Below are 27,607 nucleotides of genomic sequence, written 5' to 3' on the forward strand. Positions count from 1 at the left end.
TATGTCTGGCTCTGGTAAGTGTGTGATTGTGTTATTTTTAATTTTTTCAAAAAAGAAATGTTATTTTAAAATTTAATTACATATAATTATATATATAATTCAACGATGTCAGTTCAAGATATACGTTACCTAGACGTCCGTGAAAACTGAAAACAGTACCACAGAGTCAATTACTTATTCAAATGATGGAAGAAGTGCAGGCTCATAAAAAACATGAAAAGAAAAACATGCAAGAGTTGCGGTTGTCTTGTTGAATCGGCAATGGGGCCGCGTGAGCATTAAAATGCAGAGTTGCATGTTGTACCACGAACCCTATTATAATTTATATCCCGAAATGAGTTGCTTTGGTTAGAGACATTACATTTACATGCATGTTTTGTCCTCGAATTAATTTGATAGCTCATATATGCTAAAAGTTAGCAGAAAATGAGAGGATGGTGTCACGAACTAGTATCAGATCTGGGATTTGCTTATGGATCGAGCTTTGTTGGGAAGAAAAAAATGGAGAAGAATTTGTAAGTCGTACCTGATCGTTAGCAGCTGTTGGACTAGGAGAAATGGAATCAGTTGTTAGGGTAGATCCCGGGGGTGGCGCTGGCGGTCCAAGCAGCTTTGGCGCAGGAGCAGGCGCATTTTTTCCTTTCTTTTTGCTAGGAGCTGGAGCCTTAGCCGGGGGTGTGGGAGCTGGAGCTTGTACGGGAGGAGTCCCGGCCTCTGGCACAGGAACTGGTGGGGACGAAACTGGCGCGGGAGTGGGCGGGGAGGTGACAGGGACTACAGCTGGAGGCGAGCTTACCGGCGTCAGAATCGGTGGGGAACTCACCGGAACTGAAGCCGGGGGAGTTGAAACGGGAGCAGCGACTGGAGGAGTGGGTGTAACAACAGGTGAAGCAGCAGGAGTAACGGGAGTCGAGACTGGGGCAGAAGCCGGAGACTGAGCACCGGCAGTAGCCATTGCTACGCAGATGAAAGCGAGCAGATATACCGTTTCCCGCTGCATGGTTGTGCTGGATTCTTCGGAGGGGGCTGTGAAAGGGATTAAATAGTGAAAGTTTGGGAAAATGGACATGGGCTCATGAAACTGGACTGGGCCCTACTATTGTTAAAAATGCCGATCTATAAATTATATATAAAATTTATATTTATTCACTTGTATATAAATATAAATTTAAATTTATTATATATAAAATTTAAATTTATTGATCGGCATTTTTAACAAGTATACTTTTAAAAGTGATCACACGGTAACATTTATAACAACATATCAAAATTTCGAAATACTTTTATAGTTCCCCATCTTTGACTTCGTTAAAAAAAGTTAGTATCCATTCGATCCCTTTTTACCAATATTATATTTTAATTGTAGTCATGGTTAATGGATTGGACATAATTAATCCAGAACCGGTTAATGTGGTTTAGGGTTAGATCAAATTTTATATTTTAATTGAATTGAATTGAATTGGTTTTTAAAAACCTCGATTCGAAACTGAAACCAATCAGGTTCGGAATCAGCTTTTATCTTGTCAGAAATTAGTTTTTTTTTTAAGAATTCTGAGTAATTTGCTTTTTAATAAATGTGACTTGTAGTTCTACATATATCAGATACTATATTTAATTTTCAAATATGTTGTTTAATAAATGACATGTTTAGGAAAATATTGATTGAAGATTAAAAAAAAGTTGAGTTTAATTCGACCTCGATCTGGTACTACTCTTTTCTAATTTGATCCAATAGTCCACTGAAATCTAGCATAACCCCTTTAATTTTGACTCGATTTTGTATTTCATTATATACCTAATCCGATAAATCCAGGAAACCTGTTTAATCCGGTATGTTATTGGATTAAATTAGTTTCATCATTTATAATCCGGAACAATATAAATCCGACCCGATCAGGTACGATCCGGTAATATGCCTACTTATTATATTATATGATAAAAATAATGTTTTTTCACTATGCAAAATATTTGAAAAATTAATATATGCTGATAATTTCTCTTATGGTTGACTCGGATGGTTAACATCCCTGGGGTCATATTTTTTGTGCTTTTGGAATTATGATCCAGTTGTATATAAACGCGTGGAACCAAAAAGCTTAAACCAGTAGAAGCCAATCCAATAGTTACACGTTGATTCATCAGTGGTGATTGGCCGGATTCACCACTCCTCTTCTATGAAATTTTTGACCAAAACTAGTCATCTAAACTATTGTTTCTTTCCTGTTTTCTCACTTAAAATTAGCGCAACAATATTGACATTGACCTTTAAAAGATAGATTCAAGACATTCGAGGTTTTTTTTTTTTTTTATAATAACGAATCTCAATCGCTAATTTTCGGTTTCTACCTGTTAAACACGCGAAATTACGCATTAACTTGCAAACCATGCAGTATATTGAATTTGTATAGTTTTATAAGTTAGCTTACTCGATTTTGAAGATTTCCACATTAGAGACACAAACATAAAATATTAACATTTTGAAAATATTGGTAACACCCACCTTTTATAATAATAATATATGTGAATTAAAAACTTGTACCATTGAATCTCCCTCGATCTCTGAATAGAGCTGGCAATTGTATGGTGACAGAATACCTTATTAGTCGGTTTGGATGTATATTGTATTAAAAATGTAATTCACAGCAATAATAAAACGAAAGAGGGGCCCCAAGTCCTTAATAATGGAATTACACCGAATTTTGGATCACCGATAGCTTGTTATGTGCTGGAAGAACTAACGCACTGTAACAATAGTCTTATTATAATAATGATGAAGTAATGTGACATGGAACTCGTGGAATGTTACCAATTATCATATTACTACAACTTGTGTATAAATATTAGTAAGTATTTTAAAGTTTTTCTAATTTTTGACAATTTTAATATTTTTTATTTAAAATATTGATTTGTCACTACACACATCAACAGCAGATCAAAACTGCATCGATGTTACTTTAGTGACATGTCGAAGAAAAGACTAAAAGTTTCATAAATAAACAAAAAAAATATTAAATCAATAGTGAAATTTGATAATATAAAAAATCAATTATTTTTTAAAAAAACAAATATACAAAACTAAACATGCCATTTTTCCTTATATTAACATATTGTCTATATTCCATGTTCTATACTTTATTGAATTTTAATGCTTGGTGAATAATTAAAAAAATTAAAGGGCCTTAACCGTTTTGCTAATAATGGGCCAAATAAAGCTTGCCCAAACGGTGAGGTCCAGATTATAATGTCTTTCCTTATACGTGATACCAACCCATTTAGCCCAACAAATCAATATGGGCTTTCCAACGTTCTTATATTTTTTTATTTATCTTACATTATACACAGCCGAAAATTTGTAATAATATTCAACAATCAACACATGATATAGGAGTACTCGTATTCTAATTTTAGTTTTTTTTTTCATTGATTTCACTAATTTCACATAATTAGTGTCAATTTGACATCTAAAAATTTAATAATATCTGATTCTTAATTGAAATATATTTGATTGGTGAGTATATTTTAAATATCATTTTACGTTCGGTGTTGTTTGGGTTTAAATTAAATTGAGCCCAACTGATTTGGCTCAAGTCCAGTTGTTGTAAATACAAAATTATGTTGGGAATTTGTTTTTCACTTTCCCATCTCATTTTCTTTTTCTTAGCATTTATATCAGCTTAGGAGATCATTGATAAATTTTAAATTTGATATTCGCAATCGTTATATTTTTTATAATATAGTTTATATAACGTTTTTACTCAATTTAGTGCATTTACACATGACACGTCACACTCACAAAATTTAAGTGAATACAATCGATTTTTATATGGATTTGATATCATCAATGGATATCATATACATCAATACAAATACAATCTAAGTGAATAATAGTATATTATACTATTTTCAAACTATCAAAATTTTATATGGATATTTTTAAAATATAAAACTCAATATTCTTAGCAAAAGAATTTTTTTTTTATGAAACACAATATCGTACGACCTGAAAGCGGGACAAGATTTAAAATTCCACGACGTCGGGATGTGTGCATAATTCCAACATACACGAACGCAACTATTGAATTTTGGACACATTAAAACAGAGAAGAGGACCACGAATTGCGACATCTCGTGATGGAATAATTTAGGCCATAAGTTATATTCATGAATTTTGCGTATATTCATTCATTCATACATCTTCTTCCATGTAATGCATTTCTTGCCTTTATTTTTAAGTGTCTCCCGTGCTTCTTGGCAGTGATGAGATGCCACCAAAAGTGCTGCCAAAAGTTTCACACTTTAACCATGAACCCACCGCTTTCAATCCTACTTTTAAATTTATATTTCTCATATGCATTAATTATATATATTTCGTCTTTACCAGAATCAAATCTGACTCTGATACTATTAGCTAAAACACTAAATCAGAAATTAAAATTATTATCCCATTGTAGTAAAAATTGTAAAAGGATTTAGGCAACTATTACAAAACATATATAAGATAAGAGTATGTCTTTCATAAAACGGTCTCACGGATCTTTATTCGTTAAACGGATCACTCATGTTCTTATTTACAATAAAAATTAATATATTTGACATATACATCAATACAAACAACAACGAATGTAAAAAGTGATATTTAAAATATACTCGCCAATCAAATATTTCAAAATATTTAAAAAGTGATATTTAAAATATACTCACGGATCTTTATTCGTGAAACAGATCACTCATGTTCTTATTTACAATAAAAATTAATATATTTGACATAAAAAGTAATACTTTTTCGTGAACGACCCGACCCATGTAGAATATCCGTTTCACAAAATTGACTTTTGAGACGGTCTCACATGGATTTTTGTGATATAACATAAACCAGTGAAAAGAGTTAAAAAGTGTGCTTACATGGATTTGGATGAATGAACTTAATTTCCAATTGCACCCTAAACTATTGAGCAATTTATGTCAGTCCAAATTTTACTTATTTTTTTCAATTGATTATTGATGTATATAATTATTACATTAACCACTCATATTTTTACTTCAATATCTGGAACCTAAATTTTATCCCGAAGATAATCATTTAAACACTACATAGATTTTGTGGTTTGAATTCCGTTAAGATTCTGCTGAATGAGATAATTCAAAACTAATAATTAGTAAGATAATACCCAAAAAAGTCAATAAGCAGGCAAACACGATGTAGTATTTGGAATCAATGCTTCATCGGCTGGGCCTTATACGGAAAGCTGCTTTAACCATTCAAACGTTCGATGATGGGACAACTGCTTTTTTGCCGCCTGCGGTTTCATCGGATCGTTCTCATTATCAACGTCAATCTTAGGAGCATGAATCTCGCTCTCACTGGAGCTTCTTTTGATTTCTGCGACTTTAGAACTAACTGTATCAGCCGCATCATTTGTACACTTGCATCCACTAAGAAAACCTCTGGGTTTCTTCTTTTTGTCTTGGCTGATCTTGCTGCTGTTGCTTAGCGAACTGGTGTTGCTTCCCGTGCTGTTACGGTTCCCGAAATTTTTGCAATTCGTGCTGTTGTTGGTTGGACATCGTGTTTTGAGATCTTGCAATGCGATTTCGGGCGGAGCTGTGACCAAGCCCAGTGGGAAAATGTTCCACAGGGCCGATGATGTTTTCTTGGTGCAGTTTCGGTTGTTTGAATTCAAGATTCCGTCTCTGTTTGAAGAGTTTAATCTGGGAGATGGGCTCGGGTGGGAATGGAATTGGTTTTGCGGGGGCTTCGGCCGCTGCTTATGGTGGGGCTTCGGGTGAGTGGCGGCGGAGGAGATGCCGCTGCTGGATGACTGGTGACTGCTGCTGATACTGCTGCTCCTGCTGGAATAGTATTCCATGGATTCGGAACTGGAAACTGAACGGGAAATAGAACCGCTTCCGCAGTACTGTAACAATCCTTTCTCCGAGCTTACCGAATGGCGTAATGGCAGAATTTGGCCCTGGAAAAACACTTCATCGGCGGCGCACATTTCTGATTCTTTCGACAGACAGCAGAAATCGAAATCTTCTTGAATTTCAATTCCTCTTAGAGGAATATTACTCTCGCTTTTTTCCTCGTCTCTCGTTTTTCTTGAATCATGAATCATTGGGAGATCACACAGAGACAGTGCTTCTTCCTCGTCTTCTTCTTCTTGCCGCAAATGAACAACTTTCTCCGTACAAGTCTCCATCTCCACTCAAGAATTTGGTTCGGAATTCAAAATTTCTAACTTTACGTCAAGAAAGAAAGAACTTCATCTCTAATATATAGTATTACTGTCCCACAATTAAACGAGAATTCAAGAAAAAACACAGCGAGACAGGTGGAACATAGAGATGAGAAAAAAGAAAAGCAAAGATTTCAGCTTTGATAGAGGATGAGATTCCAAGTGGAAATGAATTGACCGCAGGCGACCCAAAATTGTGTGTCTGGGAAGAAGGAGAAGTCTTATTGGGTACCTAAGCCGGCTACCCTTTTTTGAACTTAGCGAGAAATTTTTTTAGTTCATTCTTATATTTATTTCTAACAAAAAAGCTTAATTTTCCGGAACAACAAAATGATGACAAGCTAAAGTGGGTAGGCCTGGCATCATCTTATTCCCTTGCTTTATTCAGAGAATTTGAACTGAGAATGTTTCTATTAAAAAAACTTGTAGTAAACTGTCACAAGGACGGCTTCTCCGAGGTGTGCGTGTGTGTAGTCGGATAAATTTAAATGTAGAATGCCTACTACAATTGGAAAAATTCTATTGATTTATAAATCAGAAACTCTGCAAAACTGGAACAATAAAAAAAATGATAATAATACGAAGTTTCATCGTTACAAATAATTGAATTCACTTGTCACATCATAATCAAGTCAAACTCTCCAAGAAAGAAATAATTTTTTGTGGGGTTTGAGATGCAAGATCAGTATTTGCAATTAAAATAGAATTTGGTTTAGACTGATCATACAGGATATTAATGGAACAGATAGTGATATTAGCTGTCTAGTACAGGAAAAAAAATATTTAAATTTAAATCCGAGACAACAGAGTCGCTGAAATTTAATATTTGGCAAAGTTCGTAGAAATTAAATAATGTTGTAATAATGAATAAAAATATGTAGTAATGACAGTAGTGGTTTGCAGGTAATGAATAAGCAGATATGTGTATCATTTAACGGAAGCAAATTGGAAGTGGAACGAAGCACTTTGTGCCTCAAAACTTTTATTATATTCTTTGGATTTATTTTTTTATCCTTATTCATTTACTTCTTCATCACATATATGTTTTGGTTATGAGATAAATGGGCCGGAAGGGGTAATTCACATGTTTCAATATTTATAATTTTGGGCCCAAGAAATGATTAGAACCTAAATAATCCAAATGTTGAAAGCATTAAATTTCAATGAAGTACAAATTCCAATGGAAAAAAATATTTAAATTTTATATATAATTTCTTGGGAAAAACCATTATCTACCATGTCAGAACTATTAAATTTAAGGGAATATGTTTTTTTAGTTGATTGCTTTTTCTACTTTGTTAAGTTAATTTTCAATTTTTTCGATTCAATTAATGACGTGACATGAGATAAAGTCAGTAATTTTCGATAATATTTTAATATTTTTGGGATCATAACAGTATTTTATTGTGTCACGTTATTATTTTTCGATATCATTTTAACACTAGGATAAAATAAAATTGAAAACCCAAAAAAAATCAAAATTAAAATATTAGTCAACATTTGAAAACTATAAATACCAAAACAGAAAAATTTAGTAAACAAAATGCATTAATACAGCTCTTTTGACGTCACTCGTGACAGAGGTATAATAATTTATGCCAGAAGTATGACCCCGCTTGTCAAAGTCATCGTTCTATAATTAACCATACATAATTGACTCGTATTCTAATAATTAATTATGCTGTTTCATTACCAACACTCTTGCTTTAATTGATATCGTGACCTCTTTCGTTTAGAGGAAAGCACCCCCTTTTTTGTGCATAAAAAATCATTCTCTCATAACATAATCGTTTTCGATTATATATGCATGCATCGCAAGTAATATACAACGTCATCCATATGCATTATAGAGGAAGATTTTAGTTGGTGAGTAGACCTATATTTAACAAGTGGTTACGAGTTTGATTCTCTCTATAAATTTTTTTGTGTGGAAGTCGGTCACACATAGCGTTTGCTTAATATAGTTTAATTGACTAACTTATTTTACAAACTATTATGTTAATTCGAGAGTTTATCTAATGTATATCGAAAGATATTTGATACGAGTTTTTTCATAAAAATAGATTCCGACGACATTATTATGTTTTTTTTTAAAAAAATATTTCATTCCTTGAGTTTTTTAAAAAACTAAATATTTCTTCGAATAAAATATTATTCTCAAAGAATTCATAATGAATTTACTTGTTTCATTCAATCTGTTAGGTCCCGACCTCGACTCATAGAGATGTCAATTGAAAATTTGATAATCGAATCTGGAGTCTTTCTCCAGCAGTCAAAGATGGTGAGCATGTTCTTGTCGGTTTTATTGGTAGTATCCTCTAAATTTGTGGACATAATTTTAAGATAAAAGAAAACATTAAAAGTATAAGGTAGATCTCTTATGAGACGGTTTCACGAATCTTTATCTGTGAGACGGGTTAATCATATCGATATTCACAATAAAAAGTAATACTCTTAACATAAAAGTAATATTTTTTCATGGATGACCCAAATAAGAGATCCGTCTTACAAAATACGACTCGTGAGACCGTCTCACATATGATATTTTTGTGTTCGAATTGATAAAATAAATGAAGATTAAATGAGATTTTTGTATTCGAATCGATAAAATAAGTGAAAGTGAAGCATCCATTGATTTACTGTTTATATAGGTCAATAGTTAGAAGGCCAAGAGCCCACCAACAGTTAATAAAATACTAGTATTTTGTACAGAAACAAGAATCCAACTGATGGTCATTTCCGCATTTCATGAGTGCCAAATTTACACCAGTTTGTATTTAAGCTATTTGGTAAAATATTTGATAACTTATCTTTGTATTATATATTTAATTTTAAAAACAGTCGTATGAGATAAGCTTGAATGGATAATTTTAACGTGATGGAATTATTAATTTGACTTATAAGTTTGCCTAACTTTAGTGTTTAGGTGGTACAAATAAGCTCTTTGCATTTATTATTATTATTATTATTATTATTATATATATATGTTCTATTAATGTAGGATAATTGATAAAGTTTGAATTTTAAATTAGATCGATTTAATGATTTTGATAGATCAGAGTAAATCAGTTTCGGATTTATCTTAATTTCAATTTTCTCGATCGTGCAAGCATTATCAAAATCTAATTCAAAACCAAAAGAAATCCACTAGAAATTCCTACGAAACACTGAGGCTTTGCTTCAAATTCCACAAAAACGAAGGTCACTGGTATGAGTCCAATTACTATTTTGTAAGTGATCGAAACTCACATTTGCGATAATGAAGATCAAAGGAAGCAAATTTGGCGGAGGAAGTCGGACGAAATTAGGGTTGCCGTGGATTTTCCTCATGTGCCTCTCCTGCTTCCTCGCCGGTTTTTCTGGTTCATATCTTTTTTCTCACCAGGTCAGTACGTATATAATTATTTTGAATCATTTTTGAAGTGTGAAGTGTTAAAATCTGTATATGCGGGTACATGTTGGTGCTGTGTGTGATCGATCGTCTTATTTACTTGCGTGAGATAGGAGATGCCGAGGCCTCCGCAGCGGAGCATGGAGGAAGAGAAGATGGAATTTGAGCCTCTGCCACGTGGAGAATCCGGAGAAGAGTCCGTTGAGACCATCCCCTTTCAGGTATGTTTCAAAATCCCCCCCCCCCCTTTTTTTTTTTTTTGCTGATGTTCCACAATGCAGTGGTGGTCTTTTCTTTTTATGCGAATTTGCTAGTTGCTGGTACAATAAACTTGGTTCATCTGAACTTGTATGTTTCATACACGATCAATATCACCTATTTGTCTAAGAATAAAAAAGTTGGAGGATAAATTAAAAATTAGTAGAAAAGAAGGAAATAAACTTGCAATGAAGATATATGTGCAGTCACTTAACTCTTTGATGTGAAGCAGTTTGATGGCTGCAAGTCTGGAACTGTTTCATCCGTCCTTTGTATCTTTTTTAATATCTTATTTTTTAACACGTCTATCGCGTTTCTTCAACTCAAACTGCAGATTCTGAGTTGGAATCCTCGTGCAGTATACTTCCCAAATTTTGCGACTGCAGAACAATGTCAAAGCATTATCCAAATGGCAAAGGTGCATCTCACACCATCATCCTTAGCTCTACGAGAAGGAGAAACAGCAGAAAGTACCCAAGGAATTAGGACAAGGTGATTGATTACACATGCATCTGTACTCTACGTGGTGGAGCAAGGAAGCTGTATATGGTCGTATGTTTTGCCTCTCTTTCATATCACCTTTTTGTGAAAATGTTTTATTTTCTTTTGTACTAGTTCTGGCATGTTTATGAGCTCATCTGATGACAAAACTGGAATCCTGGATCAGATTGAGACAAAAATTGCTAAAGCTACGATGATCCCTAAGAATCATGGAGAGGTAGTTTAGTTTCAATCTAGATTATTTATTTTTTCTCCATGTAGTCTTTATTAGTCAAAACTCTAATTAAACTAACAAAAAACATGATTCAGTTTCTCTCTTAGATTTTCCTGAAAATGTCCTTGCATCATGTTCAGGCTTTTAATGTCTTACGATATGAGATTGGACAGAGATACCATTCACATTATGATGCTTTCAATCCAGCGGAATATGGTCCACAGAAGAGCCAAAGGGTAATGGAAGCCAGACAATATGTTATTCTTGAGTTCTTTACTGTTAGAGGTGTTATGGTCCACATGTTGTTTGACGGTTCATTACTTTGAGGAATCTTCATATAAAAACTAATGACTACCCATGTGTGTTAATTGTTCTGATAACTGCCAGAGTGTTCTATTTCCTTACAAAAGAGCTAAAACTTACCCTGGTAAAATTTTGTCACCAATCTCAGTTTTTGTCTTTATTCATAATCGTTAGCATTTTTTTACAGCACAGTTGACCATTTATCAACACAAACATTACTGATTCATTTCCATGGACTTTCTAATGCAACAATCGTTTCTCCTTTGTTGTCTGTGCTCTTACTAGTTTACTACTTTTCGTAACTCCTTACCGTGAACTTGTTCAGCTTTCTTCTTTCTTGTTGTATCTATCTGATGTTCAAGAAGGGGGAGAAACCATGTTTCCTTTCGAGGTAAGGTTCTCCACTTTTCACCAGTTTATAGCTTTAAGTCCCTCTGGTGGCCATGCACCCCCTCGAGGTGCCAATTGCTAAACATAACAAAATGCTTTTTGATGTGCAGAATGGACAAAACATGGCTTCCAGTTACAATTTTCGCCAATGTGTTGGTCTGAAAGTTAAACCCCGAAGGGGCGATGGACTTTTATTCTACTCACTGTTACCTAATGGCACAATTGATCTAGTAAGTGAAATTTAGACATCTGCATTAGGATCCATTCTTCCACAGAAAGCAATTCCATGTTTTTTGATCGTGTAACATGCTGATGTGTTTCGTTGCTCGTGATGATAACTTGATGAAGAGTTCATTTTTTCCTCGTATTTATGTATCACAGCAAATCAAAATATTACAAACTGATGCATTTGTTTTGTTTGGTGCACAGACATCCCTCCATGGGAGCTGCCCAGTAATTAAAGGTGAAAAATGGGTGGCCACCAAGTGGATCAGGAACCAAGAACGTGACGAAGGATATTAATGTGCACAAGGAGCTTGGCATTTCTGAGAAATCAGTAGACAAAGTTTTGGATGTGCATAGGATACAGGAAACATTCGTTTTTTTTTCGATAGAAGTAGCAAAGTTTATTTATATATGTTACTTTCTCAAATTCCTCCCACGTGGAAAGAAAAATTTGAGCAACATATTACATTGATGGGGACTGGTGGTGATTTACCTGCATAATTAGATATTCTGTTTCTGATTGCGATTGAAAATATATGGAAACCAAGTAATAAACGAAGAGACAACATATCTGAATCATAGTGGCACAGACCAAGAACTATGTTCGGAACCCAAGTGGCCAACTTTTTGTTGGAACAATGTCTTATTTCATAACTCTTATTTTCAGTAAAAATAAAAAATAAACAAATAGGGAATGTTATGTGGAGTGGGAATATCAGAATATAGTCAAGCCATTAAAATCAACAATTTTTTTAGTTTAAATCTATTTCTACTTTTCAACAAAAAAAAAAAGGCCATCTATCCCATGCCATCTCCAGGAAGTTGGAGAAATCATTGTCGCCAATGGGACTCTCATATTTACCTGAAAGTAAAAACAAACAAATAAATAAGAGATGACTAATCAAAGCCTTGTAATGGTGGCGCAATGTTTTTAACACAACATGATAGCTACGAAAAGAAAAGTAAAGGATGACCATTGTGGCATGACTTTCAAACACCTATTTGGTCAAAAGTTATTTTAGCTAACATATATTTGACTAACATAATAGTTACTTCAAAGATATCTAGATTAACACAGTAGTGAAGTGATTCGCTAAGTCGTGTTTTCCAGCATCCGCCTCGTCAATCCTTATAGGTTATAGAGACTCTTCCCAGTACCAAGATGTAGGATCAGTTTTATAAATAATACCAAGAAAAGTATGATAATAATGGAAGGGAAGAAAGGGTGTAAAATCCATTGCTTGCTAAGTTTTATCCTCATATGCCAAGTTGGCAAATAATGGATTTTTGAAAACCGACCCACCAAATTAGCAGATGTACCAGCAGAACAGTTAAGATTGATACACCTCAACTTTGGAATTCTTCCCTTTTCTTCCCTCTTTCGCCCTTTCTTCTAGGTTTTGTTCCGGGGTTGGATGACAACATTAAGGTCATGATTTTAGACCAATACTGAACATGTTTCTTTTACCTTAACAATATATCAAGATTGAAAGGGACATCACCTGTTCAACTATTGCACCATTTTTTCCACATCCATCAAATAGTTCAGTATTTGGATTCTTATATAATCCTTATTTAAGCAAAACCTGATGCGCTCAAGAGATCTAATGATGTACCTTAAATTTCAGATCAAACTTCATACTTATTAGGCAGAGACGATCTCTGGTCAACCTCAGAAGTTACTGTAATCTTGCGAATATTCGGTACCTTCACCCTATAATAGAGAAATTTAAGAATATTGATATATAGTCATAAAAAACGCTGAAATAATAATAAGAGGTCATTGAATGTGATGTAAAAGGAGATTTTAATCTCATCCACCTTCCAATCGTGAATACGTTCAGATAAAATGTTGATATAGTTCTCCATCGCCGTTTCTCTGCTCATCTTACCTAGCTTCTGCCAGGCGTTCCTGTCACATTACAAACTATTTCATTAGTCAATTCACTCTAAAGCCTTTGGTTCCTGTTAAACGTATAACTAAACGAGAACCAGTGTTCTGTAGTACTGTAGATCAGGAATCCCATCAAAACCTCTAGAAAGGGTACAACACAATCATATTATAGTGACAACTGTATTTTTGCAGATAAAAGGCCAATGGAGTTGCATATTTTTAATTCTACAAACCCACAATATCAAAATAGATAATACTTCATAACACGTCCAAAAGCTCCGTTCTTACTTATGTATTAACTTGAACATACCAACAATATTTTTCAATCTACCCAGCAAACTCGACTACCCACCTTTTTTAGTAAAGATATTCTACATCAATCCGACATATTTGATCTTTAGTTTCACGTGAAAATACGAGCACTATTAAACAAATTTAAGAACAATTTCAAGTCCACTACATATACATTACATAACAAATTTAAGACAACCAAATTACAAACATCAAACCAAAGGATCTAAATAAGAAAATTTCTTGAAAAACAAAGAAAATTTAAACAGCCTACCACTTAGCTCTAGCAGAAACGTTCAATGCCATAGGTTGTGATCCATAACAAACCCCTTCAAGAGCAATTCTTTGAAGCCCATATAACTGCAATTTCACATCCCCATTCACACGATCAGCATTGCTCTTAGAACTGACAAAAACCACAGCTTTACCAAAAGTCTTCTCTAATTCAGTTCTCTCTATTCCCTCCCAATCTTCAAAATCTCCCCCAACGACTTCATCATCCTCCGCATTGACATCCATATTAGAACTCAAGATTTCACCTTTGTCGTTTCCATTAGTAATACCCAACAACGCACTGCAAATATTTGATTTTTCAGAGCTTGAAACCCCATAACTTTCTGCTTCTTCGAGTTCTTCTATTTCTTCGGAACCCACCCTTTCAATACTCCCAGAAACCGCAAGTTTTTCCCCGACGTTATCCGCACCGCCGCCTTTCTCCTCTTCTTGATCGTCACTCTCTTCCACAGCGAAAGACCCGGTTCTAATATTACTATCAGAATCACAAAGCAAACTAATTTTTTGTTGTAAGTCATCGCTATTTTCCCCGTCATCTTCAACTGATTCAAGAGTGTTGATGATAAAAAAAACTAGCACAGAGAAGCCCACAAAAAATAATAGGAAAATCTGCACCAAATCCATGGGAATCGTATCAAAAGACAGAAACAAGAGATCCTTGAAAGTATAGAGAAATCTTGGAGCTTGTCTTTTGTGTGTCCTTGTGTTGAACTACATACGAGTTTGAGTGTATTTAGGAGAGGGGCCAAAGTTCCGTCTTGCCAAGGAATATTTGGACCTTAGTGTTTTCACGATTTGCGAAGATGACTTTCAAACATAATGTATAATCCAAGGGAAGCTCCACCGTTTATTTTATTATAAAACATTTTGTTAAATTTAATATATAACTTCAAAAAGTATTACTTATCCTAATCTTATCGATAGGATTAAAAGATTTTGAAACAAAATTTTATTTTAAGAAAATAAAATTAATAAAAAGACAATGACAATAATGTATGTAAATTTAAGGGATGTATTCAATGTAGGATATTTATTGATTTTTATTGATTTTTATAGATTTTAAAAGTCTAGATATATTCAATTAAGACTTTTGCATACTTCATAGAAGTCTAGTGGTATTCAAAATAGACTTTCATATAATTTTAAAAAGTCAAGTGGTATTCAACTTTGGCTTTTAAAAACTTTATAAAAATCTAGAGTTATTCAAATTTGCAATAGACTTTTAATAACTTCATATAATTCATTAACATACAAACATTAAAGCTTAAGGTACAACTATAAATTGTCAAAAATTGTATTTAGTTCAACCCAAAGATTTGGATAGATTTTTAAACTTCTAACTCATACACAAGTTATTTATTTCTCTCTTTGTCGCTTCACATCACATCTCTTCTTATCTTCTCTCCTCTCATCTATATCTATAATTCTCTCACATTTTCGAAGTGTATCTCTATATATATTTTCATATTTTCTTTTCAAAATTTTCATTTTTTGACTGATTGTTCATTTAATAATTTTTTATTTTAATGTCATAGGAAATTTTAAATTCCAGAATCGATTTTGTGATTTTTAATTTATGATTTATACAAATTAATGTACTATTCAATAATAATAAAAGATGATAAAAAAATGTCTCTTAATTCTTAATAATCGAATAACCTCGCAACAACCATAATTTTTTAAATTCCTTTTAGTATTTTCAGTTAATATATAAGCTATACTATTTTTATACAAAATTATATCCACACAATGCTAAATAATATTTTTTTCACATGTATATTATCAATTCAAAAACAAGATTATAGATTAATCAATTGATGTATTTTAAAAAATTTACAAACATGCATAATACCCACATATATACACATGTAAGGATTAAATGATTTAACTTTTAAACAAGTATATTTATTTATTAATATAAATATTAAAAAACTATTTCAAACTGAATATGTTATATATGTCAATTAATTATTGGTTCAAAGAAATTAATAAAAAATAATATGTTATAATTAAGTACAAAATTTATAGAATTCTATAAAAAAAAATTTCACAAAAATCTTGCAAAAAAGTCTATATGAATTCACATAAATCTGTTTATAAATCTGTGAGAATCCATAAAAGTAAAAAAAAAAATCTATCAAATCCAATAAATTCTATCAAATCCATAAAAATATGTCATTAAAAAAAGTAATTAAAAGTCATCAAAACTCTGAATTGAATACATCTCACTTAATTTTGTACATTATGAAAAAGTAGTTTGATATAATTGTTTTAAATATTAAAATATATTATAACTGATAATTATTGGGAAATGACACATTAGTCACTAATCGGAAAATTCAAACCACGCCCTCACCCTTGATCCAAGGGCCAGAAATGGTCTTTGCATGCGGGGAGACTGGAGTCCATATGAATTATATATATAAAAAAAAGTGTCGTTTTCTAGTCTTTGGATCTGCACCAGCGACAAAAAAACATGATCAAAAGTTTCCCCTCGAAATTAAGCTGAGGTCTTTTGGAGAAATTTATTGGATTCTAAATAAAATTTTCATCAATAGTATCCAAAATACTAATTTCATAAAAAGAACACAAATTATTAAAAAAATCATTACGTTTTCTTCACAATACCATCCAAGGAAATGTTTTTTAATGAAAAAAAATCTTCTAAGTCAATAAAATGTTATATGTATATATATATATACATATAATTGGGCCCTAGCAAATTCATTTATTTAGGAAAATATATTCAAATTCTCACTAAATAAAATATATTTATGANAAGGTCACATTCCTATATGCTGCCATGATCCATCCACGTTTAGATGGTCCACCGAATAACAAAAATTATTATCACAAGTTTGTAGACACCTGTCGTGATACTATTTGATCAAAAAGCATTTACTGAGGAATATCTATGATCTCGTTTAGTTGTCAACAATTATACATCAAAATTAATATCTAGTTATCACCCCTCTTTATCATATTAAATAAAATATAATTTTTTTTAACTTTTTAAAAGAATGTCTTCTAAATTTTGGTATATTAGTTATCTGTATATTATTATCATTATGATAATTTTAATATAAATATTTTTTATCATGTTCTAAAAAATAATTAAAATTTGTAATCAAACTTTATTTATTTAATAAATGACAACAAATTTGACTTTTTAAAAAATGTTTATTTATTGTCAAGAATTTTTATAGACGAAATAATACATGCTTTTAAGATTTTTTTTATTAGGAACAATTTCAATCAATCAAGATAAAAAAATTAATTTAATGGTGTAAGATTGATATATTAATTTAGGTGTTAAGTCAAATGATATATAATTTTTCGATATAATAATATTTAAAATTTTAATATATTCATTATATTATAACAATAATTTAATAAATTTTCAAATTTCAATACTTACTAATTTTAATTTAATAATTAATTAAACAAAATAACATTTTTATACATCACACAGGTAAAATACTAACAATAATAATTGTTGAAAAGTGTCTCTCAATGTTGGCTTAACTACTGGACATAACAAAATATATATGAGATTTGTTGGTTGGTGATCACAACCGGAAGCAAGGTTTTGTAGGCAAACGTACTCTGTTGTGGCATCAGCTTCATCTGTATCGTTTCGTTGTAATTTCCAGGCGCACCCCTCGTTAATTAAGTGACGTTGAGAGAGAGATAATATGCGGTTCAATGGACTGTCAAAAGCTATCTCGCGCCCATGCGGCTAAAAACGACAGGACCCCGGTTCAAACTGTAGTCCAAGTCCTTCACGACGAGCAGCAACGGCTAACAAAAGTCATGGATGGCAGCACCAATACCCGAAATTCGTACTTCACAGACGTTCACCCCGTTCCAGATGGGGAGGGAAAATCAAGACCTGAAACTTGAGTTGGCGAAGATGAAAATGAGATTGAAAGACTTTGAGAAATCTTCAACTACATTGCCTGGTCCTGCTAGTCCATTAGCAGCAATCTCTCGCACCACTTCGAATGCAGTGAAAACGCCTGAGCCCCGGAAATCGTTCATGAGTTCGGTGTCCAGAAAACTTGGCAGATTTATCCCGGCTGATATTGAAAACATGCAAAGTCCGAAAATTAGGACCGAATTGAGCGGAGACAGGCGCTACTCGATATCATGAAAATTTGATTTTTACCATGCCAAGTGAAACTATGTATTTTTTTTTTTGCTCGAATGCTTGTGGCTTTGAACTTGTGGAGTGGATATGGATTGAATCCATTTTCTGTGTGATATTTGTATAAAATTAAAGAATCGAGTACATTTAAATCGATTTGTCTAAAACATGCCTGATTAAAATATTTGATTGATTTTTCGAGGACGTGTGGCTTGTAATAATAGATTGTTGTTTGCTCGTGCTCATCGTTGTGAGAAAGTATGACGTTGGAGTGATTCTGATGTAAAAAATTATAAAATCTAACAAAAATATCGTGACTTCATCACTTTTTCCTTCTTGCCTTAATCAAATAATGTATGATTTGATATAGCAAATGTGTGAATAATCTGGATCTCAGTCACTTGAACAATGTACAGAAATACGAAGCAGTAAAGTCGAGGCAACGATGAATATCTATTTTATCCGCAGGACGAAATTACTCGTATAATAGTGCTTTACGTTAACGGCAGTCGTCTTTAAGATACGACGACTTCGAATCGAGAGAATGCAACATTACAAACTCTTGATAATAACGAACAAAAATATGCAGAACTTTTATGTATAAAATGAACGAGAAGTTTGTTCCTAACTTTCTAAACATGAACGCAACCTTCTGTGATAAGCCAAGGGACGCACTGTTTGGTCATTCTGTGTTAGCTTAAGGGACACAAAGTTTCTGAATGAGTACAAAGTTTTCAAGTTGGTGCAATCTTTATTTCGAAAATGTGAAATTATTTTTCAAAAAAATTTTATCAAAAAAATTAATATGGTCAAAAGACTTGGTTAATGATCACTACAAATTTTGCCCGTATATCCTCATCTTTTTAACGTAAAGATTCCATATTTAAAAATGACATGTAATCGGACGTAATTTTGTTGGAGTGAGTAAGACAGTTCAACTGTAGCAAATTGACCTCCATCCAATTAGTACAAAATATATAGATATTTAAACAATTTCATTCTTTTCAAAAGATTTTTATTTATTTTTTAATCTTAAATTATTTGNTTCACAATTTCTGTATTATTCTCCTAAAAAATAAATATATGTAGTTACTGCGTTTATTGAATTTCTTGAAGTGCCCATGATATACACATCACGGACCTCTACCACCATCTGGTATATTTCAATGTTTTATTATTATTATTTAACAAATAAATAAAATAAATAAATAAAAGATTTTCAAAATGTTTAATTTTTTAACTTATTTCTAGCCAATTATCACGTTGGAGCACACACGAAAGTCTCACTCGTCGATCTTTTAAAAATGGGATAATTTAATTTTATCATGCTTTCAACTTAAGATTTAGATTTTTCATTTGCTGTCACAAAATCTGGCTCAAACTAAGCGTGTTGAATAATTAATAAATGTATATGCAAATTAATAAGTACCAAAAAAAGTCAACAGTTTATTTCACACACATACACACACATGTAGTGTAAATATGCGTGTATATATATGTTGTATTAACATGTCAAGAAATTTCTCACTGTTCTTGTCGTTTAAGCAACTTCGTACCAGAACAAATAAATAATTTTTAAAAACTCGCTGAGCTGGGATAGACGAAGAATATTGAATCAATCAAACATATGCATCAATTTGTTAGTACGTACTATAACTAGATCCTTGTTTCCCACTGATTATGTAAATTTTTTGTAAAAAAAATATTTAATAGGTTCCCATAATTGCTGGTGCCAGCGTATCGATACCAATTACTTGCAATCATTAACATATCATATTTAATGTTCTTAAAATTGTTAAAAATAATCTTTAAAAAGTTACATTCTTGAAATATTTACAATTTTTTTGAAGGGTAGGTCTCTTGTGAGACGGTCTCACGAATCTTTATTTGTGAAACGGGTCAATCCTACCGATATTCACAATAAAAGTAATACTCTTAGCATAAAAAGTAATATTTTTTTTGGATGACCAAAATAAGAGATCTGTCTCACAAAATACGACTCGTAAAACCATCTCACACAAGTTTTTGCCTTCTTTGAAATTATATATACCTGACAAATCATCGCTATCCTTTTACCCAAAATATATATAGCTACGTTGGATCAAAAAATGAACACAAGAGATAAACATATAGCAATGGCTATACAAAGACCTTTTTATTTAAATTACTCAAACAGTCAGTGCACTGTTATACAGTATAAAAAATTTGAGTTGTACTGTTATCAACCGTTATAATATTTGGTAAATCGACGAGTTTTCGATTCTACAATCTTAAAAATATTTAGATTTATTATACTTTTAAAAAACTATAATAAATCTAGATTATTCACACATTGGAACGTAATTAATCATTTTAATCATAAATTTTATACGTAATAAAAGGATTAAATAATAATTTTATTCAAAAACTAAATTTACATAATTTAAATTAATACTTACTTTGAAGTTAAAAATTAAAATTTTATCTGCAAAAAAATAATCACAAATAAATAATTTATTGATTTCAATCAAACTTGAAAGAAAAAACTTAATTTAGAGTATAACTACCTCATATGTTGAAGTAAAAACTGATATTGAGTTGTTCCAACAATTAAATATATTCGAACACTAAAAGAAAATGTATCACTTCAATCAGCCGAAACGATTCGAAGAACACTTCAAAAAAAATTTTAGACCAACGAAAAATGATGATAATAAATGTTCTCTAAATGTTCACCGATTATACAAATAAAAACCAGGCCATTTAACATGGCATGTTAATTGGTCATCGTGAGACATCACATCACTATATGACCACAATTCTAATTATCAATAAAATAAAATAATAATTAATATAAACAAAAACAAAATCAAAATCAAGTCACACCATCCAAGATGGCGTGACTTGAATTTTAACTTGATCTTGGATAGCCGGACTTAAATTTTTTTAAAACCAAGTCATTAGTTTTTTTTTATTTAAAAAGTTTATCACGCCATCCTCATTGGCGTGATACAGTAGATTATTAAATTCTTCTCATGTGCGTTACTTATTTAATTTATTATTTCATTTAGGACACCCGCATTCGTTATTGTTATAACACCCACCACCTCATCAAAAATCGTAGAGTTCACATGCCACATACACATTACATTAACACATTTATTCTCTCACATTCATTTTTACATTCACACTCATTATTTGTAGGTCTCGCTCTCCACTCATTCATCTTATTCTTACTTTAAATTAAATAAATTCAATTTCAAATTTTTTAAGAAATTTAAATTATTATTATTTTATATTAATAATAATATGTTTTTATATATTTAGTACGTAAAATAATTTAATTTTATGAGTGTCATTTATTTAAAATTAAAAATTTATTATAAGAAATTTTTTAAAAAAAGAAAAGATTTTTGGAGTGAAGAATAATATGTTTTGATGTTTGAAATAATTTGTGTAGTGTGTGAATATTTATAGATGAATATATTATTTTTTTATTAAACTAGCCGTTAACTAATCGTTAATTAGTCGTTAAAACAATTTTTTAATTTTATAAATAAAAACAACCGTTAGTTTTTAATTTAACATTATTTTTATTTTATTTTAATATCCTAATTTCTTTTTAAAAAATGAAAATTTGAAATTTAAACCAATACATTAAATAACATTAAATAAGGAAACATCATCACGTGTGTGTGGCCCGCGTTCAGCGACGGTTTGTGAAAATCTGTCGCAAATAGCGATGATTTTTGAAAAACCGTCGCTAAATGACCAATTTTTTTTTAAAAAATAAGCAGACAGATGGGCGTTCAAACATATGAACTCTCCCCTTTAACGTCCGCTCACAATGGAGAAAGGGTGTTAAATGAGCCCATTTTGGTTGCTCTTACGGTAGACAATGAAAAAACCAAGATCAATGTTCCTTCCAGCAAAGTGAAATGAATTTAGCCAGCTAAGCCACTCATATTGACTCATCTTCCTCTAAACTTTTTCCATCATGTTATGCGTCGCTGAGTGTAGGTTTAATATTTTTATTTAAGCTGCCGGATTAGCCGGTTCTCTGAGTTCGATCTCTCCTCCACGCATGTGTTGTAATAAAAAAGAAAAAAGAAAAAAGAAAAAAGAATAAGCTCTTTGAATTAATTAAATATTTTGAGAAATGTTGTGAAAAAGTAAAAATTTACGGTAAAAAGTAAAAATCTCAAACTCTCAAAATTATCACACTACACACTTTATAATATTTTTCTCTCAACTCAATTGTGATTTTCTTCACAAATGAGAGATCTATTTATAGAAAATTTTTACAAATAATCCAAAAATAAAATACATCATTACCTACATCATCACACACTAATTTTCAATATTCAACACCTAATTTTACCTAATTTTCAACATTCAACATTCACATTTTCAACACAAATATTTAACACATTTTTAAATAATTTTTCAACACTCCCCCTTGTGATGATGATCATAATGATTGTATACATTACGTGTTTTTATACTGCCTCGTTAAAAACCTTACTAGGAAAAACCCATTGGGATAAAAACCATAGTAAGGGAAAAAGAGTGCAGTCACGTAAACTCCCCCTCATGTTGACACGAACAATTCTTCACAAATTTCGTAGATTGCGCATCCCAATATTATATATGTGCTTTCTGAATATTGTCGTAGGAAGTGCCTTTGTGAAGAGATCTGATGAGTTTTCACTTGATTGAATGTGACGAACATCAATACATTTATTCTTCTCAAGCTCCTTGGTGAATGCGAAGAACTTAGGAGGAATATGTTTAGTTCTGTCGCTTTTTATGTATCCTTCTTTCATTTGAGCAACACATGCAGCATTATCTTCATATAGTATCACAGGCTTCTCGTCGAATGATAATCCGCATGAGATTTGGATATGTTGAGTCATTGATTTTAACCACACACATTCACGGCTTGCTTCATGTAGTGCAATAATCTCGGCATGATTTGATGAAGTTGTTACAAGTGTTTGTTTCTGTGAACGCCAAGAAATTGCAGTGCCTCCACGAGTAAATACATATCCAGTTTGAGAACGTGCTTTGTGTGGATCAGATAAGTATCCAGCATCGGCATAACCAATTATACTTGGATTAGCATCTTTTGAATACAAAAGTCCCAAGTCTGTCGTTCCTCGTAGATAACGGAATATATGTTTAATTCCGTTCCAATGTCTCTTTGTTGGATATGTGCTAAATCTTGCCAATAAATTTACGGCAAAAGATATATCAGGCCTTGTACAATTTGTAAGATACATAAGGGCACCGATAGCACTTAGATATGGTACTTCTGGACCAAGAATATCTTCATCATCTTCACATGGACGGAATGGATCCTTTTCTATGTTTAATGATCTAACAACCATTGGAGTACTTAAAGGATTTGATTTGTCCATATTAAAACGTTTAAGGATCTTTTCTGTATAATTTGTCTGGTGAACAAATATTCCACATTCTTTTTGTTCAATTTGTAAACCCAGACAATACTTGGTTTTTCCAAGATCCTTCATTTCAAATTCTTCTTTCAAGTATGACACAACTTCTTGAATTTCCTTATTTGTTCCAATGATGTTTAAATCATCAACATATACAGCAATAATTACGCATCCGGATGTTGTTTTCTTAATGAAAACACAAGGGCATANAATGAACCCTTCTTGTCTTTGGGTATTAATATTATTTACTAGATCTTACTTTTATCATTAGATGGGAAATACATCATATATTAGTCGACGCGTACAACTGTTATAAAAAAATTGGACAAAATAAATTAATTGGCGGCCATGATTCGACAAAGTCAACTTCAAATATATAAATATATAAAAAGAACATGCAAACACGCATATGGTACGTATAAATAAAGCTGGAAGCTAAATATCAAATTTGACCACGTCTGTTAATAATTCGGACGATACTTTTTCGATGAGTACTATCTCTATATAAGAACCTCCCACCCATTTCTCTCAAATTTTCAGAGCTTAAAAGCCAAATGGGTCAATTCAGATTTCTAATCAAGCTATTGTTACCTCTTTGTCTGAGTATTATTTTATTCTCGAGCTCCATTTCAGCACAGCTGAGGCCAAATTTCTACTCAAACACTTGTCCTGACGTTGAGAAAATTGTCCGAACAGCTGTGAAGGCCAAATTCCGACAAACATTTGTTACAGTTCCCGCAACCCTTCGTCTATTCTTTCACGATTGTTTTGTTTCGGTACGTCCAATTTGAGTTAATGTTTCTTTAAACTTCAATATTTATAGACGCATTAGCATTTAAATCCGATACGTGTTTATGAATGTATAGGGGTGTGATGCATCGGTTATTGTAGCGTCTACACCGGGGAATAAGGCTGAAAAGGATCACCCGGACAATTTATCATTGGCCGGAGACGGATTCGACACAGTGATCAAAGCCAAAGCTGCCGTGGATAAAGTTGCTAGATGCAAAAATAGGGTATCTTGTGCTGATGTTCTTGCATTAGCCACTCGTGACGTCATTGTCCTGGTTCGTAAAATTGGAGCATTGTTATTACTGTTACTATTACTACTCTAGATGTTATATACATTTAGATTCAATAATATTCTAAATTTTTGCTAATTTTATTCTGATATATGAATAATCATTTCTAAAATTTGTAAAACATAGGCTGGTGGGCCTTCATATACTGTGGAGTTGGGGAGATTGGATGGTTTGAGTTCAACTGAAGCAAGTGTTAATGGAAATTTGCCTCAGCCAACTTTCAATCTGAACCAGCTAACTTCCATGTTTGCGACAAGAGGCCTAAATCAGACAGATATGATTGCTCTCTCAGGTAATCAATTTCCCATGTAGAATAATTAATCAATGAACGAACAAGCATCATAAATCTGTCTTTATTACATTAGAGTAGTAAATGGTCAAAGTTTTGGAAATATTTCAAGACTAAGTTATTTTATGATATTCACTATTGTTCCGTGCAGCTGCCCACACACTAGGATTTTCCCACTGCAGTATATTTTCCAACCGGATATACAGTTTCAACCGGACCAACCCTATCGATCCAACCCTTAACCGGCAGTATGCGACCCAGTTGCAAGGAATGTGTCCCAAAAACGTTGACCCGACGATTGCAATTGACATGGATCCGACAACACCAAGAACATTCGACAACGCGTACTACAAAAATCTTCAGATTGGAAAGGGCCTATTCACTTCGGACCAAGTCCTTTTTACTGACACGAGATCCAGACCCACTGTTAACACATGGGCCTCCAATACTCGGGCCTTCAATGCTTCTTTCATTCAGGCCATAACTAAATTGGGACGGGTCGGAATCAAGACCGGGAGAAATGGGAATATTCGGTTTGACTGTGGAAGATTTAACTGAGAATTAGGGCTTCCTATATGGGTTGGATTTTTTTTTATATATCGGGTTTCATTGATTAAATGTATAGGGAGTTATAATGATTTAATAAGCTGAATGGGTCTGTGTTCATTTTTCTAATTATTATTAATAAGGGTTTTTCAATAGAACTCATGGCGTGTAGATTCAATTATGAAAAGAAATAATGATTTAGTGATATTGTGCAATACCTTGTAACTAAATTTTTTTTCTTTTTGACCCTTTCCTATACTTGAGCCTGAGGTGATTGATTCACTCGACCCATACGAGAATATATGATATACACATTTCTTTTTGCCTTTACTTTTTCGTCGACAATTAAGAAATAAAAAAGGGATATTGGAAAATAATTGTTCGAATCTTTTGCCAAGGTAAAAAAAATATCAAGTTACGGATATAAAATGAGTTTATTAAAATTGGAAAACAATTTTCCAAACAAAGCGAGTTGGTAGTCAAGTAATAGTCTCTTTTGTTGGCTGCAAATAAAGAATTTTGCCAAATGCGGAGAATAACAAATTTTAATAAATTGTTCATCATCCATAGCAGCTGTCTAAATACACTGTCAATGGACGGCCTTTCCCCGTAAATCAGCAAATAATCTATATAAGAGCATGCTTCAGCAATTTCATCGCACCAAATTCATCCTATAAAGAGAAATGATATTAAATGAATGCCATAAAAATATGATTGTATCGATGACAGATGACAAGCATTAGACAAAAATTTCTAAATCTTGATCCATTATGCTCAACAATTTCACAAAGATAATGTTGCAGAAAACTTCCACTCTCCATGTCATTAATTGCAGATCGAATAACCATATCAATATTGAACTCAACCAATACATGGATGATTCGGTCTCAGTCACTGACTCGATATCAAGATCTGCTATTTGAAATGAGTTTGGAGAGTAAACAATAAACTTTCGTTTGTTCGCAATCAGTCGATCAATCTTGAAACCAGTCCATCACAGGATCTATATTGATAATCGATCCCATATCAAGATCCTGCTCCTTTTCATCAGGAATTTGACACGAATTTGTAGTAGGATAGCCGGTGCTGTTCTTCATGTTATTGAGTGAATCCTCCCCCAATCCATTATCCAGCTTCTGATCAGAAAATGTGAAGAGCTCAGAGCTGAATAGATCGGAAAAGAACTTGTCGTCCAGTTTGAAATCCACCATGCCAAACTGATCAGATTCTAACTTTGCCGCCTTATGATTTTCAACTTGTGACTGTCCAAATGCAGGTGTGGATTCAACATTTTCAACATTTTGGGACGGATTCGTTATGACGAAAGCCTCAGAAGTCCTTTTCGCCTTCGTACGAATTACATGTGATACTACGCTGTTGGGAAGTTGAGGTTGGCTTGCTGATGGATTTTCTTTCTTCGTTGTGGATTGTTTAGCCAGTTTAGGATCAGCCATAGCTCGCTTCTTGGCAATGTTGGTGTTCCAGTAATTCTTGATTTCATTGTCTGTTCGCCCCGGAAGCCTTCCAGCTATTAAAGACCATCTATATAAAATTAAAAGCACATTCAAGAATGCGACACAATAAAGCTTCTATATAAGAAACAAAATGAGGTAAACAACGACCTGTTTCCAAGGAGCTTGTGAAGTCTGATAATAAGATCCTCTTCATCTGTACTTAGTTGTCCTCTCTTGATATCCGGTCGTAAATAATTCAACCAACGAAGCCTACAACTTTTTCCGCATCTATTAAGGCCTACATTTTCACCAAAAATGGTTACTTCAGTTATAAAGAAAATCATATTTGATAAAGTTGAATTCCAATTTTTACCAGCTTTCTTGGGTAGCTTTCGCCATTTTCCTTGGCCATGTATCTTAACATAATCTGTGAGAATTTTGTCTTCCATGGCAGTCCATGCCCCTTTGTTTAAGCCTTCTTTGGAACAACAAGGACTTCTCCCCATTCCTTATTTCAAAAATCTTGATAGTGTGTGTTCCAAGTTTGAATGTGTCTCTTCTATGCCATGAGACAACACAAATTGTCCCTTTAAAGGTGTTGAAGACTTGTGGGGACTTGTTATTTTCTGGTGGGGTGTGAACTAGATGTCATTT

At 32.7% G+C, this 27,607-nt stretch overlaps 6 protein-coding genes across 7 annotated transcripts in view; 2 read left to right on the plus strand and 4 right to left on the minus strand.

Moving 5' to 3' along the window:
• LOC140978334 (uncharacterized) overlaps nt 1-1,049 on the minus strand; it is a 2,086-nt gene extending 1,037 nt beyond the window's left edge. The window contains exon 1 of the mRNA XM_073443315.1: nt 527-1,049. Within this exon, the coding sequence (XP_073299416.1) occupies nt 527-1,000 (474 nt within the window). The 5' untranslated portion in view covers nt 1,001-1,049. The remainder of the gene's footprint in view (nt 1-526) is intronic.
• A 4,006-nt stretch (nt 1,050-5,055) lies between these two features.
• LOC140978409 (uncharacterized) lies at nt 5,056-6,564 on the minus strand. Its single transcript, XM_073443440.1, has one exon. It carries the CDS (start codon nt 6,198-6,200, stop codon nt 5,235-5,237), a length of 966 nt encoding a protein of 321 aa, XP_073299541.1. The 5' UTR covers nt 6,201-6,564; the 3' UTR covers nt 5,056-5,234.
• A 2,679-nt stretch (nt 6,565-9,243) lies between these two features.
• LOC140974321 (probable prolyl 4-hydroxylase 9) lies at nt 9,244-12,055 on the plus strand. The gene is made up of 8 exons (XM_073437711.1): nt 9,244-9,621; nt 9,741-9,848; nt 10,220-10,377; nt 10,501-10,603; nt 10,741-10,836; nt 11,229-11,294; nt 11,404-11,523; nt 11,723-12,055. Exons 1-8 carry the CDS (start codon nt 9,496-9,498, stop codon nt 11,813-11,815), a joined length of 870 nt encoding a protein of 289 aa, XP_073293812.1. The 5' UTR covers nt 9,244-9,495; the 3' UTR covers nt 11,816-12,055.
• A 247-nt stretch (nt 12,056-12,302) lies between these two features.
• Nucleotides 12,303-14,776, minus strand: LOC140974331 (uncharacterized). 2 transcript variants are annotated; one of them, XR_012174766.1, is made up of 4 exons: nt 13,978-14,776; nt 13,340-13,430; nt 13,135-13,232; nt 12,303-12,380 (listed from the first exon to the last, which is right to left on the minus strand). XR_012174766.1 is itself a non-coding variant. In XM_073437723.1 (3 exons), exons 1-3 carry the CDS (start codon nt 14,619-14,621, stop codon nt 13,191-13,193), a joined length of 777 nt encoding a protein of 258 aa, XP_073293824.1. In that variant the 5' UTR covers nt 14,622-14,776; the 3' UTR covers nt 12,303-13,190. The 2 variants fall into 2 exon arrangements, 1 of the variants encoding a protein (XP_073293824.1); XM_073437723.1 differs by having other exon boundaries at nt 12,303-13,232.
• Nucleotides 14,777-24,031: 9,255 nt separating this feature from the next.
• LOC140978462 (peroxidase 73-like) lies at nt 24,032-25,698 on the plus strand. The gene is made up of 4 exons (XM_073443575.1): nt 24,032-24,358; nt 24,449-24,649; nt 24,791-24,956; nt 25,105-25,698. The coding sequence occupies exons 1-4, from the start codon at nt 24,137-24,139 to the stop codon at nt 25,509-25,511; spliced, it is 996 nt and encodes a 331-aa protein (XP_073299676.1). The 5' UTR covers nt 24,032-24,136; the 3' UTR covers nt 25,512-25,698.
• A 493-nt stretch (nt 25,699-26,191) lies between these two features.
• LOC140978526 (transcription factor MYB1-like) lies at nt 26,192-27,607 on the minus strand. Its single transcript, XM_073443699.1, has 3 exons — nt 27,327-27,607; nt 27,122-27,251; nt 26,192-27,041 (listed from the first exon to the last, which is right to left on the minus strand). The coding sequence occupies exons 1-3, from the start codon at nt 27,457-27,459 to the stop codon at nt 26,474-26,476; spliced, it is 831 nt and encodes a 276-aa protein (XP_073299800.1). The 5' UTR covers nt 27,460-27,607; the 3' UTR covers nt 26,192-26,473.

The sequence above is a fragment of the Primulina huaijiensis genome, chromosome 1 (assembly GCF_012295235.1).
Source record: "Primulina huaijiensis isolate GDHJ02 chromosome 1, ASM1229523v2, whole genome shotgun sequence".
NCBI classification, from domain to species: Eukaryota; Viridiplantae; Streptophyta; class Magnoliopsida; order Lamiales; family Gesneriaceae; genus Primulina; species Primulina huaijiensis.

Bases quoted from the DNA above. Each gene is read 5' to 3' on its own strand.
- LOC140978462 (XM_073443575.1), top strand. From the start codon at position 24,137: ATGGGTCAATTCAGATTTCTAATCAAGCTATTGTTACCTCTTTGTCTG. The intron at 24,359-24,448 runs GTACGTCCAATT...ATGAATGTATAG, and splicing joins TTCACGATTGTTTTGTTTCG to GGGTGTGATGCATCGGTTAT. The intron at 24,957-25,104 runs GTAATCAATTTC...TGTTCCGTGCAG, and splicing joins AGATATGATTGCTCTCTCAG to CTGCCCACACACTAGGATTT.
- LOC140978526 (XM_073443699.1), bottom strand. From the start codon at position 27,459: ATGGGGAGAAGTCCTTGTTGTTCCAAAGAAGGCTTAAACAAAGGGGCA. The intron at 27,252-27,326 runs GTAAAAATTGGA...GTGAAAATGTAG, and splicing joins AAAGCTACCCAAGAAAGCTG to GCCTTAATAGATGCGGAAAA. The intron at 27,042-27,121 runs GTCGTTGTTTAC...AATTTTATATAG, and splicing joins CACAAGCTCCTTGGAAACAG to ATGGTCTTTAATAGCTGGAA.
- LOC140974331 (XM_073437723.1), bottom strand. From the start codon at position 14,621: ATGGATTTGGTGCAGATTTTCCTATTATTTTTTGTGGGCTTCTCTGTG. The intron at 13,431-13,977 runs GTAGGCTGTTTA...GTAATGTGACAG, and splicing joins GTTTCTGCTAGAGCTAAGTG to GAACGCCTGGCAGAAGCTAG. The intron at 13,233-13,339 runs GTGGATGAGATT...TCTCTATTATAG, and splicing joins AACGTATTCACGATTGGAAG to GGTGAAGGTACCGAATATTC.
- LOC140974321 (XM_073437711.1), top strand. From the start codon at position 9,496: ATGAAGATCAAAGGAAGCAAATTTGGCGGAGGAAGTCGGACGAAATTA. The intron at 11,295-11,403 runs GTAAGGTTCTCC...TTTGATGTGCAG, and splicing joins AAACCATGTTTCCTTTCGAG to AATGGACAAAACATGGCTTC. The intron at 11,524-11,722 runs GTAAGTGAAATT...TTTGGTGCACAG, and splicing joins CTAATGGCACAATTGATCTA to ACATCCCTCCATGGGAGCTG.
- LOC140978409 (XM_073443440.1), bottom strand. From the start codon at position 6,200: ATGGAGACTTGTACGGAGAAAGTTGTTCATTTGCGGCAAGAAGAAGAA.